Below are 15395 nucleotides of genomic sequence, written 5' to 3'. Positions count from 1 at the left end.
TTGGTTCCAAATGTGTGTTCAATCTTGGGTGGTCGGCACCTAACCCCACTTTTCCCATAGGGCCTATTGTTTATATTGCACGATTTTGCATTGCACGAGGGTTTCTAGGAACACAACTATCGTGCTATACGAGGACAGACTGTACTCATCCAATTTTGTCTGACTTTTCTTTTTATCATCAATTTTACTTATAGAAATGTCCAGAGCTACAATATGTTTTTTTAGTTCTTTGATGTCAGAGTTCCCTTCAAGGAATTAACAATTTTTGAAGCTTACCTTAGCCTCCTTAGCTGTCACTTTTTACAAACTTCCATCTCATCACCTTCACTATCACTGCCAAATGAAAGCTCATTTCTTTGTATTAAAGTTTCCTCTGTTGTTAATTCTCCAAAAGCAGGTTTTTGGTGAACTGCAAGAAATTTTTTTTTTAAGAGACATGGATGCACCCACAATCGGAAGATCATCCATGGCTATTTGAAACTCCTGGATAGGATTATCTTCTATTTCATCTAAATTAACTTTTTTTGATACACTCATTGTGAGTCCAAAAGTTACTTATTCTTCTCAGTGAAGTTTCATCCCATGAAAGTGTGATCAAATAAAATCTCTTTCAAGGACAAATCAGGCAAACAGTTGTTGTTGCTCTCTACTGTCTTCACCTGATGTCATCTATAATGTTCCTTAAAACTCTTAATTCCAGCATCAAGTGGCTGTAGGAAACCTGTGCAATTGGGAGGTAGGAACTCAATCACCACATTACTAAGATCCACTACTTTGCTGCAAGAAACATTATCTAAAATCAAAAAAGCACATTGTGATTTTTAATTCTCATTTGTTTATTGCAGTTTTGCAGTCACTCACAAAATCTTACAGCAGTCATCCATACTTTACTATAATGTGTATATTTCACATAAATTGATGGGTTGGAATTCTTAAAGTACCAAACAGCCCCTTTGCCATCAGCATTTGTACAGAATGCAAAGGTGACCATTGCTTTTATTTTTTTAGACCCTTTTACAGTACCACTCGGTATTGTTTTGTCTGGTTGCATTCTATAAAAGAGCTGTTTCATTCATATAAATGTCTTGTTGATCGTATTTTTTAAAAATATCTAATTTTTTGACAATATTGTTCCACTGATTACTTACAGTCATCTGCTGGCTATTACCAGTGTATTTTTCTTTATAACTGTACATCTCTTTCTTTTCAGTACCGTTCAGTACTGCCCTATTACTCATTTTGAGATCAGTACTCCTGAATTAACTTTAAACCAGGGGCTCACATCTGGTGAGTATGGACTTGGCACACCCAGGGTCCTGAGCTGGATATAGTCATTCTTCTCTTTTTTGGTGATTCCCTTCTACTTTTGTCTCTCTCTCTCTCTCTCTCTCTCTCTCTCTCTCTCTCTCTCTCTCTCTCTCTCTCTCTCACACACTCTCTCTCTCACTCTCAGGGTAACTCGGGAAATTTTTTTTTTTTTTTTTGGCTGGTACAGCATAAGCCTCAGGCTTCCTTGCACCACGTAGCTAATAATAAAATAATGAAAATAAATATAAAAGTTACTCTCTAAAATGATATTTAATGGTAATGATGCCAAAATACATTCAATAATAATTTTCAAAAATTATCCAAAAATCAGGTAGTTCCTGACTTTACAAATTAATTCATTCCTAGTGTACACTTGTAAAGCGGGAATTTATTTCCCATCGATATAATGTTAAAAATATGGGTTAGGTTCTCAACAGTGAATATGTTTAAACAATGATTGAATATCCAAAGAAATGAAAACATAGCCTGTAAAATCAAGCAAATTATAATTTAAGAAATTATTTATAAATGTTAAAGAATGTTTATTCTTCATCATCATCGACTAAATGCACACTCGTTGATCACTCATTATTAGCTCGCCACTCGTTGGTTTTATTGCACAAGGAGTTGTCTTCTTCAGAAATGCTTCAAGAGGCATTTGTTTCCAAGATAATCAGTCTTCTCTTTTCTTTATAAATTTCAATAGCATGCATAAGCATTTTTTAACAGAACGCACAAATTTCAACTAACAGGATTTGCTGGAGTAACAAGCTTATGAAGCAAAAAAAAAAAGAATGAAGAAGGAAGATTCTGAAAATTTTTTTTTTTTATATATGATTGAAGATTTCAGTAAAGGGGAAACACATTTCAACCATAATAATGCAAAAACACCACACAATTCCAGCTATCAGTATTTTCACAAATGCAACATGGAGTTTATAATTTCTTATAATTGCTTGCAGTAACAGAAAAGCCCAATAAACTGGAAAGTGCAAATTGTTTTTGTTTTATGGTAACGACCTCTAGAAATGTGCTTTAGAAAAATATCACAAAGTCGTTCAAAATTGGTTCTTATAACAGAACATATGATAACAATGAAAGTATAGTGCATTTTAATTATTTGAGTTAGTAACTAATAAAAATGATCTCTTAGAGTTATATAGTGAAAATTTCAACTTCCAAGGTCGTGGAATGAATTACCAAAAAACAATATGTTATTGGGTTCTTATTACAATATTTTCACAATACAATGGTGTCTCTGGAACGGGTTAATATCATAAAGTGGGGTACACTGTATTGTATAGCTACGTGCATGGTTTGAAGTGTGGTATTTTTGAATGTTTAACATCATTTTTTGCAATTAATGTTCATATTTTCAATTTTGTTGATACTTGGTAAAAAAAGGGGGGGGGCTTAGAGGGGAACAGGTATCCTGTGTGTTATCAGACACTCAGCCTAAAACACTGATGGATCCAATATCTCTCTATTACAGAAGATTTAGGAGAAGTCCGGTTGGCCTCCCTCCCTAAAATCCACTCATGCACACCTTCTCGATGGTGAGCCCTGTTATGTCACTTAGGTGGCAACGAATGTGTAGAGTGGTTCTCTTCAAGACGCCTGGTCAGCGTGAAAAGACCAAACCCTCCAGCATATGAGAGCACAACAATACAAATGGCCCTCAGTCCCCAGCAGCTTTCACTCTCCCTCTTACGGCAGCGAGAAGATCAGAGTGGAAGCAGAGGGTGCTAAGAATCTCTGGGTACGACCAGGCTGCCATGCACGGAAACTGAACTTGGCCTGTTATAACGTACGATCACTCATCGGTGAAGACAGGATATTAGAGCTGGAAAAGGAATTAGAAAATGTGAATTGGAATATCATCGGTTTGGCTGAAACAAGAAGAAGAAATGAATCACTTATAAGTTTATCAAGTGGAAATCTGCTGTACACCAATGGAAACAGTGAAAGGAGTGAAGGTGGAGTTGGGTTTCTAGTCCATAAAGATTTTAAAAACAACATTTTGGAATTCAAAAGTACATCACTAAGGGTGTCAAGACTAATACTCAAGATTTCTAAGAGGTACAAGCTAAAGATTATAATGATTTATGCACCAACATCAAGCCATGATGATGAAGAGGTTGAAGAAATGTACACCGAAATTGAGTCTTCTAGATGAGCAGAAAACCCACTACATTATTATTATAGGGGACTTCAATGCTAAGGTTGAAAAAAGGCAAAACAGCACAGAAAGAGGAACTATAGGAAATTTTGAAATTGGTGAAAGAAATAAGAGGTGAAAGACTTGTGGAATTTGCAGAATCTCAAGATCTGTCAGTAATGAACCCTTTTTTTTCAAGAAAAGGGTGAACAGAAAGTGGACATGGAAGAGTCCAAATGGATTAACAACTAATGAAATCGACTTCATCCTCACTAACAGAAGATATATTGTGAATGATGTTACCGTCCTGAATAAGGTAAATGTTGGAAGTGGTCACAGAATGGTAAGATGTACACTTGATATAGATGTAGGAAAGAAAAGGAAAAAAACTGACTCGAGTAAATAATACAAAGGTCTTTGAGATAACAGGAGGAGGAGAAAAAGCAGTATGTACTGGAACTTAAGAACAAGTTGAGCTTCTGCAGACTGCTCAGGATCAAGATATCGACAAGGAAAATTACAACTTTCTGAAAGTGATAAAGCCCAAGAAACCTATAGGGAAACAGAAATCCAAAGAAGAAAAAATTAGTCATGAAACACTTGTCATGATGAACCGAAGACGACAAAAGAAGAGCAAGAAAAACACTGACAGGGAGAAAATTGAGTATACTGAGTTATGCAAAGCCATTAGAAAGAGACTCAGAGAGGACATAAGAAGATTTAACACAAGAAAAGTAGAACAAGCATTAAGGGAAAACAAAGGATTTAAATCAGCAGCCATGAGCAGTAATACAGAAAGACAAATGATACTGAAACTGAAGAAAAGTGATGGTGTACTTATAAACAGCAGAGAAGGCATAATTCAAATAGCAGAAGACTACTATAGAGAATTATACAAGGAGCAAGGGAATGATACCAGCAGTGGGGAAGATGGATTGCAAAGTAGCAACACATACAACATACCCGATATTCTTCCTGATGAGGTAGAACATGCATTGAAAAAAATGAAGAATCAGAAAGCCCCGGGGGAAGATGAAGTTACTGTAGAGTTGTTAAAATTGGGAGGAAGAGACATAACACAAAAACTGGCAAGGCTCTTTACAAAGTGCATTAGAAAAGATGTGACGCCTAAGCAGTGGAATAATACAATCATAGTTTTGCTGCATAAGAAAGGAGATAAATCATAAATTGGAAATTATAGACCAATTAGCTTGTTATCCCACATCTACAAGTTGTTCACAAGGGTCATTACTAAGAGATTAGAAAGAATACTTGATGAGAATCAACCGAAATAGCAAGCTGGCTTTAGGACAGGATTCTCAACTATGGATCACCTTCACGTAATATCACAGCTAATGGAGAAAGCAAAACACCATTATGCCTGGCATTTGTGGATTATGAAAAGGCATTTGACTCCATACAGCATAAGGCAATGTTTCGGGCACTGGAAAGACAAGGCATAGATACCCCATATGATTTTGAAGAAAATATGAGAGTGCTACCTCCTTTATTAGACTAGACAAAGACAGTAGCAAATTTAAAATCGAGAAAGGAGTTCGACATGGAGACACAATATCTCCGAAGCTGTTTACTGCTGCCCTTGAGGAAGCTTTCAGAAGATTAGACTGGTCGCAGAAAGGAGTCAATGTGAATGGAGAGTACCTAAACCATTTACGATTTGCAGATGACATTGTGGTTATAAGCCACGATCCCAAAGAATTAGAGGAAAATCTTAATCAGTTATGCACAGTTAGTAAGGATTTTGGACTAAAGATGAATATGGCTAAACAAAAGTAATGATGAACAAGTATGCCACGGAAAGGGAAATAATGATCGAAGGAGCTGTAATTGAAAAGGTGGTGTCATACTTATCTGGGACAAGTTATTAGCTGTAATAATGATAAATGGCTGGAAGTCAAGAGAAGAATAAATTTTGGATGGATAGCATTCAGGAAATATAGTCACATACTGAAGAGCAATATCCCAGTTTGTCTGAAACGTAAAATAATGAATCAATGTATACTCCCCACCATGACTTATGGAAGTGAAACTTGGGCACTCACCAAAAGAATGGAAGAGAAGCTGAGAACTACACAGCGAAGAATGGAACGAATTATATTGGGAATCAGACTGTTAGATAAGAAGAGAAACACATGGATTAGGAAGCAAACTCAAGTAAAGGATATTCTTATCAAAACTAAAGAACTAAAATGGTCTTGGGCAGGACACATAGCTCGAAGACATGATGACAGATGGACTAAGAAAATAACAGAATGGTACCCAAGAGGAGCTAGAAGAAAACCTGGAAGACAAAGGCGGAGATGGATAGATGAAATTCATGAGTTTTTGGGTAGTAAATGGATGGCCAGTGCTCAAAACAGAAGGAACTGGAAAGTTGCTGGAGAGGCCTTCATCCTGTAGTGGATTGAAAATGGCTGATGATGATGGAAAAAAAAAAAAAAACTCATGAAGCGGGAACGGCCTGTATCTAGCAAATGGAGGAAGGTACTTGAAGCACAAAAGTAAAACGCTCTTTCTTTTGTATTAGAAACCCCAATCTCACAGCGTTAGACAAACACAAGGAATGCTTCAAAACACAAAAATAATGCGTATCTGAGTGGTGGTGGAATTCAAAGTCCATTATCCTATTTACAAAAATGATTTTCGATGGTTCGAAAAATATCACTTACCGAATATATCCCATAAATAAAAAGATGAGGCAGGCTGGCATGTGGATTTAGCATTAAATTGGGTTCACAGTATCCATTGTGGTCATTAACAAACAGTACGTTAATCTACAACATCTGACATGCAGTAACGTGATTCTCACAGAAGCTCCCTTATTCAAACATTAACCCTTTCACAAGTCATTCCAAGGGTGTCAACTAAGGTCTGCAACTTGTCTGCCAAATCATTACCTCTTCACCTGTTACCATATTTTCTATTATACCTCTTCAACTACTATGACTTTTATTTAAACTGTATCCAAAACTGGCCAAATGGATTAACAGAATTCATGCAGTGCAAGAATAGGCATTCTGAAAATAATGCATAGGACAAATTAACCTATACCTCTTTTACTCCAAGCAAACATAAATGAACAAGAAGGAAAAAAACAATCTAACCAAATCCTAACCAACAAAGTGTATCAAAGTGAATAGACTATGTAACTAGACTTAACTAGTTATCTAGTTAATGGAATTTTTTTCTTTAGATTAGCATAGTGAATTTATTTCTTTTAATACAAGCAGTGATTTGGTGATTTAATTTTCCAAGTTAATGATAGTATTATTGGTAATTTAAGTGCTCATGCACTATTTTTATGTACTCACACTAATACTGGATGCTTTTTTTTTTTTTTTTTTTTTTAATGTGTAGCCTTGGACCACTAGTAAATAAAGTCAAGGAGTATCAAGTAGAAACAATAGTGGACACACTTTGTAATAATATGGTTTCAGAAAAGGAACAACTAAGAGATATCTCTAGCATTGGTAATCAAGTTTTGATTTTATATTGGAATTAGAAACTTTTTTATATTTAAAAAAAATGAATAAAGGTTACCAATTGAGCTGAGTACTGTATTTATCCAGATCTAAAGGAAAAAGTTAGTTTGATCAGTTAAATGCCTCTGCAAAGAAGTTTTCATGTAGCTTTAGCAAAAAAAATTAATAATTAAAAGTAACAGTTAAATTAGTGAGTTTAACTGTTATCATAATACTTATTTTAAAAAAATGACTTAATATTGTATCTATTCATAATGCAAAATTCTGCAAATTTCCCTCTGCATGTGCATTTCACAACCAATTTACCTTAACGAATTGATCACCATTTACATACTAATAAAAAAAAAAAGCTATTTTCATGTATGTATGTATGCATATTCAAATGCTTGCTTTCCCCCCTTTGATACTTAGCAAAGATGGCATATTTTTCATATTATTCATAATTTTGCATGCATGTATTTTTCATGTGGGCACAGATAATTATTAAAAACGGAAGCTTCTATTTTTGTAAAACAATCACAATGGTAATAATAAAATAAAGCATTTAAATAATTATGACTAGTTTAAGTTGATATTCTTTAAAATATTGAATTAGTAGATTTTTAATTCATCATAATATTTTACGGCATATCAGAGAATACAAGTTGCCCGTGTTTCCCATTTAACTTCAACAAATAAAGATATGTATATTTAGTTGTAAGTATAAATGGCTGCTTTTGTGTAAATGAAATTCTTTACCTTAATACCAGGCCACTTCACCTCATTGTGCAGTGCTTGTTTGAAATTTGTGGTGCAAAATGTCAAATTCCTTATCTATGTTTAAACTATTCCTCACTAATTATTGACATTCTCTAATTTTGTCATATAAAGCCCAGATTTAATTGACTATATGAAGTTAATTTTTCTGCTAATGTTTATTGCCCTTTAAACTCTAAAGAAAAGCTTTACATAAAAATGGAAATTGGATATGAAAATTGAATGAAATCTCTGTTTTTTAACAGGAGAGACTGTTTTTACAGGGATGGGGTACACTTAAATAGAAGGGCTGCAAGAATGTTTGCTGATACTATGAAAGTGTTAGGTCAGAGTGTAGACAGATATCAACAAAAGGGCATCCATATGACGAGACATCAAATACGTTGGCTATACATCTTGATAACCGGGCACCGTAGAAGCTTCCTAATTGAAGCCTTTAATGCTCTGAGGGGAAAGTAAAATGAATGAAGGAGAAATTTTCACTATTATAAATCAATCCAGAAATAAGAACCATAAATCCAAAATGTAGGGTAAGAGATTTGGACTGAATTGTAGGAATTTTTCTGGTAGCTGGTGAGTTATTTACTGTTTAATTGTTGTAATTATTTTCTACAGCAGCATGTTAGAGAGGCAACAAAAGGGAGCAGTACTCTTGATCTGGCTATCAGCAGTGATTCTTCATGCATTAAGAATCTGCAGGTAAAAGACCCAGTGGGTGACAATTATCACAATGTACTAATGTGGAATTTAATTAAAGGCATAAGTGCTGTCAAGGATAAAGGGAAAGGCTTTGCTTTTGTAAGGGTGACTACAGGGGGTCTCAGACAGTTTTTAAATACTGTGCAGTGGGACCAACTGATGATGTACCAACAGCAAATTCTAAATGGGAAGTAATCAAAGAAGCTACTATATAGCTTCTTTGATTACTATATAGTTTCTTTGTTGGCTTTTCATACCAAAAAGAAATACTGTTCAAGGCTTGGATCTAAATGGATGTCGGATGAACTATTGAGACACATGGCAGAGAAGAAAAGTGCATGGGATGCATATAAATTATCAGGTGATATTGAAGCCTATGGCAGATATAAATTAGTCTGTAATCAAGTCACAAAGGAGGTTACGCAAGCTAAGGCAGATTATGGAAAATCTCTGGCAAAAAATGCAAAGTAAAAGAGTGAAGACTTCTGTTTATACTTTGTAATAACTGAAAGAAAAGTGGAGGAGAAATTGTTGAAGATGGATGTGAAAAGGCACCTGTGGTGGATGGAATCTATCCAATTATATTAAAGGAGGTAAGCAAAAACCCTTAGCCATAATTATGAGAGCATCCTTGGATTTGGGGGAGGTTCCTATGGACTGCAGATGTGCAAATGTATCCCAAGTTGATAAAGATGGATTAAAAGGTGACATGAGTAATTACAGACCCTGATAGCTTAATGTCTGTTCCAGGAAAATTAATGAAATCACTGGTTAAAAAAAGTAATATAAGACCATCTGGAGAGGCATGCAATTATACTGCAATCAGAGCATGGAATTGTTAAAGGGTGGTCTTCTCTAACCAATGTGAGAGGTTATTATGATGCAGTTACCAATAAACTTAATGCAAAAAATACCCAGATTTCAGGAAGGCTCATAATACTGTTGCACATAAGACTTCTGTAAAAACTGGAGCATTATGGCATTAAGGACTGGTTACTGCTATGGATAAAGGAATGGTTAAATGAAAGAAGGCAGAGTCCTTATCAGTGAGCACTGCTCTTTGTGGACTAATGTTATTAGTGGAGTTTCCAAGGTTCAGTGCTGTGCCCATTGTTGTTTGCAATACTTATCAATGGTATTGATGACAGTATATTCCCAGCGGGTAGGTGATTGGTGGAACAGACTTCCATCTTTTGTTGTGGAAGTTGATAGCCTAAATAAATTTAAGGCTGAGCTAGACAAGTATTTGGAACGAATGGAGGGGTGAAATGGGAGCAGTTTTTTTTTTTTTTTTTTTGCTGATGCTGCATAAGCTTGCTTTCTTGTATCATATGCCTCTACTAATGCTAATATCAGGCTTAATGTCTAAGTTTGCAGATGATACAAAGGTTGGCAGAGTGGTTAACGACAGTCATCAGGGTGAGCTACCGCAATAAGATCTAGAAAAACTGGGTCAATGTACTGAGAAATGGCAGTCAAAGTTTAACATTAACCCCAGAGTAACTTATCAACTGTGTGGTACTATACTTGCAGTAGCGGAGAATGAAAATGACCTGGGAGTATTTCTGCAGTGCAGACATGCTACAAGGACAGCTCATGGGGTTTTGTTAATGATATACAGAAACTTTGCTAGCAGGGATAAGGAGGTGATTATCCCTTTATATAAGGCCATGGTTAGGCTGCATCTTGAATAATGTATACAAGTCTATAGGCCTCTCTTTAGGAAGGAGGTAGATTGATGGCACAAGTGCGAAGGACAACCAGACTGAAGGGAACAAAAGAGTGCTCTTACCTAGAAAGGCCTTAGTTCTGAAAATTGCAGAACTAGGCACCTGCAGGGAGATCTGAGATGTTTAAAGCCTTGAATGGATTGAGTAAGCTGAATGTTAATGGCATTCTTTCATTGCAGAGTCTACACACACATGAAGAGGCATAAATTCAAGTTGAGGAATGATGGTTGTAGAATACATGTGCAGAAGTTTGCCAGCAGGTGATTGATTGTTGGAACAGACTTCCATCTGTTGTTGTGGAATTGGATGGATTGAATAAATTCAAGGAAGAACTAAACATTCTTCTAGGGTATGGATGGGTGAACTGTGTAGGGGTTTTTTTTTTTTTTTTTTTTTGCCAATGCTGTATAAGCTTGCTTTCATGCGTCATTTCCCCTTACTACTACTGGAATAAGTTGCTTCCATGAGTGGTTGTGAGAAATTTAAAGGTCAGCTGGATAGGTATCCGTGAAAGGCAATTGATAGGTAGTAGTGTGTGTAGCATCTCCGTAGCTAGGTGGGAAGGAGCAGCAGTGTGTAGCACACACTTCTTGATTAGACCGGGGCTCGAGCCCGTCACCACCAAATACGGAGGATGCGGAAAGGTCAAGGGAATGACCACCGCATATTCCCTTAGCAATATGGCCTTGAATGCTAATGCTCCTAAAAACCAAATAACAAACAAACAGTAGTGTGTGTGTTGTTTTTTTTTTTTTTACAGCTTATCTTTCTACATCAGCCATTCACATTAGCAGGCTGTTTTCACCATGTTACTAACATAAAGTCCTCCATAAAAGCTTAGTTAGCATGAGTTACTGCACATAAAAAAAAATAATAAATAAATGCAAGTAGGGTGAGAATGCAGATTATGAATGAAGTAATTGTCTCTCTCTCCCACCCCCTTCGCCTGGTGGGTTCCCCACTGCCACCTAACATATCCCACCCCTGGAGTGGGATGGGCAGCTTGACCTTCCTACCAGATTCAACACTACTTGGACATGACAACCATCACCAACGAAGACATTCTGCGGCTTTGCTGCCGACACGCCATCGGCAATCTGAACTGGGAACTCAGTTCCCTTTAAAATCCTATCCCCGGGGAGAGAGGGGACAGGTCTGTCTTCTCCCCTCCCTGCCTCCCCCACACTTTGCCTGGTGAGGCTCGTCTCCACTAACCTCTTTGGAGATGCCTACTCTGTCACTATCCTTCTGTTTTCCCCCAGTCTTCAGTCTCCCCCCTCACTAAACCGACTGAGTACACCCCTTAACAATACCACCAAATTCTAATCAAGGTCTAAATTCTACCACTTTCTTGTAAATCTCTTTCGGCTAAATTCTAGCGTACACCCACCTTTCCCCCAAGGTTTTGCCACTGAAATCCTTAGAAATTAGGTGGTGGAGCCTTCCAGAGTACTTAAATCTACTGGGTGCCTGACCTGCCTCCTCATGGCAAAGTGTGGGCAATGGTGGGTCCCAATAGGGGCCCAATAGCTAAATGGTCAGAGAAACAACAGAACATAATGCTACACAACAGACCACTCCCCACACACTTTTTAAATCTGTCCTCGACAGAGTTCTGTGTCACTCACAAAGAATACAACGCAGAGATGGGGGGAAACCCTGTTGCCGTTAGACAACTAACACACTTTACACTTTGCACATTTGGGATTTTTTTTTTTGATTCCCATCAATGACTGGATGAATTTCTGAAATCCTCTTCAGTTGGAGATGTAATTAGCTGAACTCAGTCTGAGAGAGAGGGAGAGGTTTTCCAAGAATTATTGTGTTTTTCAGCCTGCACAACATGCAAATTGACTTGCAAACACTCTACACATGTGCACCAGCATGTCTGGCATTCATTCTTAATGGATGCTTCTTAAAAATCTACTATCCACGTTTTATAATGGCAAAATACTGAAGGATACAAAAATTAAATGGAAAAAAAAAAAGTTGCAGCTAAATGTGATTTTAATGAAATTCAAGAAAGTTATTTGTTAAGTTGAATAGGAAACTTGTTGCCTTATTTATTGAGTGATTCACATAGCAAATAGATTGTTGTAAAGTAATGATATTAAAGCTCAAATAAGTATGGCAAACTAATTAGATAAACTTTCAGTTTTAAAACAATCTTTGTGTAAATAGCAAGTAATATCAAAAAAATAATAATAATCAGAGCTCAGCTTCATTGAGAAGACATGCTACAAAGTAAATTATGTTTTATTTTACTTGTGCCTCAGTGTTTTGTAAAAAAAAATATGAAATGAAATTTATTTTAATTGTAGAAATATTATGTGTAAATGTAATTAAATATCAGTGACAGCCACTAAATGTGGCTGTCACTGATATTTTTAGATTTCTGGCTTGCTTATGACTGGTTTTTAGAATATTCTTGTTGCAGCTTGTATCATTCCCCCAAACCAATATGTATTTTGTTTTTCTGTGTTCAGAAATATTCAACACACACAAGGTCATATTTGTTTGATTTTTTTTAAAAATTTCTCTTGGATTCCAGAGAAAGTTATTTACAGTATGGTGCCTTGTATGAAAACAGTGGCGCTTCCGTAGCCAGGTGGGAAGGAGCAGCAGTGCGTAGCACACACTTCTTGATTAGACCAGGGTTCGAGCCCGTCACCACTAAATACTGAGGATGCGGAAAGGTCAGGAAATGACCACCGCATATTCCCGGAGCAATATGGCCTTAGTTGCTAATGCTCCTAAAAAAAATATAACCAAATGAAAACAGTGCACAAACTAAAAACATATCTAAGGAGGTCCTCAAATGTTTTAACATCTAAATGGCTTATTTTTTAACAATACCTAATCCAATTTGTTCAGCTGCTGTGCCATAATACTTGGGATAGTTGCAGAAATCATGGTTTGTTTCATTGATTTTTCCTTCATCTGTTTGTTAAACATTTTTTGAATTCATCCAGAATTATTTCTTTTGTCCTAAGGCTTACCATGATCTACTCCAAAGAACAGTTCACTGGTGTTTCATTAATTCTTTTGTAATCCATTTTGTGATGGCTTACTAAATCTCACAGAAGAGACATTTTCAAATGAAACTTCTGAAGATATCAGCATATAAGAACATATGCTGAAATCTTCATACACAACTATCATGATAGATTTTTCATATATTAAGAAACTTGCCTTATTACCATATTTATACTGCTGTTACACCATTTTCGTTATGAATGCCACTCCAAGTCACAAGGGTCTTTCACATGGGATCGCTCTCATGATTCTCTTCTGCATCTTTTGAATACTAGGTATCAGACATGAATGTTTGTGTTGTTTAATGTGGAGGCAGGACTAATGATAAATGCAACCTGTAGGAAAAATCCTTGTTGTTTAATTCAAGCAATGATTGTGATGAACCTATGAGCCTTTCAAGTGGGAGCTGGGGTAACCAGTCTTAGTAGTCTCTCTTCCCACAGACATGTGTGGTATATTATGCTCTGAGTTGCATTGGTCCTAATTCAAAAGAACATTAATTTGGAATTTGAAAATGACTTTAATTGTACCTGCTCTGTATTCTGTTACAATTTGTTTATTATATCAAAATTCACTGAGATTTTACTTTAATTTCCAGAAGCATACATGTTGAAAAATTTCTCATTTGTGCATTCTTACTGTAATATTTTTTTGGGTCTCTGTAATATATAAAAGAGGATGAGAGCAATGTTAAATGTTCAGAGACTACCTGGGATACACATTTCATCTTGCTTATTATACTTATAAAGTTAATTGAAGGTTTGAACCTGCTAACAAACCATTAAAAGTACAACCCTACTTGTTTCAATTTTAGTTTTAGAAACAGTAGTAAGTTGGCTGACTATATGAGTGTGTGACTATTCACATTCTTATCCATTTTAGCACAAAAGAGGTGTGCCATGCTATTACTTTTTTTTTTTTTTTTGCATATTAAAGTATCTTTCCTTACCTTCCCCCACCCTTCCAAAAAAAAAAAAGAATTTTTAAAAATAGTTACAGCATTCTATTATGATTTTCGGTCTGAAGGGAAGACCAAAAAAAAAAATTATTTTTTTATTTGCTTGTTTTCTTTAGTTTACATGACTGGCTGAAATTGCATATCAAGGTTGAAATTCTTTTTCACTTTGCTTTCATTAAATTTGCATTAATTTTTTTATAAATTTAATTTAAGAAGAAGAATACAAAAATATTTTAATAATTTTAAATGTTAAACACAAATTTATAACAAAATTATTATGCATTATTAAAAACTCTTGAATATGTTTGCTCACAACATCAGCATCAGTTTTTCATCAATAAAGGTAAGTCTTATATTGTTCAAAAGGTCTCTCAGGAGTTAGTTTGTGATATTAACAAAAATTTAATGAGTTGATTTTAAATACACAATTATGTAAAGATGAATTTGCACAAATTACTAATTGGCACTGTAAATCAGGATATCATAAGTGTGAGTAGCTCAGTGGATGCATCATGTGAATATTTCATTACTTCGGGTATACGTGATCAAATCCAGACATGGGCATCACCTCCAACTATTTCTTGATTCTTTTGACAGAAAAATTGGACCAAGTGATATAAATTGAAAGATATAAATAAAAGCAATATAATCATGCCACTAGGAAGGGAATTTACTGATTAAATTAACTAACTGCTGAACATTAAACTGGAATTTTTATTTTTATTTAAAAAAAAGTAGGTGGTAGATGACTTTCATCACCCGGTGAAATACCACCACTTTGCTTATTGGAGACTTGAAGTGGTGAAACCCATGTTTAGTCTCTAGACAGAGGCGGATTTAACGGCGGGCGCACCAGGCGCCCGCCCTGGGCCCCGACTTCTGAAGGGCCCACACAAAACCCCAACAAATTAGTTGAACATATTAGTTCAATTATAATAATATGTTCAACTATTAGTTCTTAAACTTTGTGATTATTATTATGCTGTTATTAATTATATTATACATATATTATATTCAAATTTTATTGGAAATAAAACATTAATAGTACATAATATTTTTTATTTATTTAAAAAAATGATTAACATGTATTTTTATTTTCCCTGTCTCTCCTTTTTTTTAAGGGGGGCCCAATATTTTCTTCTGCGCCCGGGGCCTCAACTGACCTTAATGCGTTCCTGTCTCTAGAGCAAAGTTTCCGGCATCCCCCTCCCCCCCCATACTTCTCCTTCAACCCATGCACGGTACTA

The 15395-nt window shown here is 35.7% G+C and overlaps 1 protein-coding gene across 1 annotated transcript in view; it reads left to right on the top strand.

The window, feature by feature from the left end:
* Cand1 (Cullin-associated and neddylation-dissociated 1) overlaps positions 1-15395 on the top strand; it is a 290969-nt gene that overhangs the window by 74344 nt on the left and 201230 nt on the right. The window contains exon 4 of the mRNA XM_090385031.1: positions 6845-6957. Within this exon, the coding sequence (XP_090241157.1) occupies positions 6845-6957 (113 nt within the window). The remainder of the gene's footprint in view (positions 1-6844; positions 6958-15395) is intronic.

This window comes from Mastigoproctus giganteus, chromosome 11 (genome assembly GCF_048544385.1).
Source record: "Mastigoproctus giganteus isolate SK-2022 chromosome 11, ASM4854438v1, whole genome shotgun sequence".
In the NCBI taxonomy this organism is placed as follows: Eukaryota; Metazoa; Arthropoda; class Arachnida; order Uropygi; family Thelyphonidae; genus Mastigoproctus; species Mastigoproctus giganteus.
Note: the sequence above shows the minus strand (reverse complement) of the source record. Positions and strands in the feature narration are given on the sequence as shown.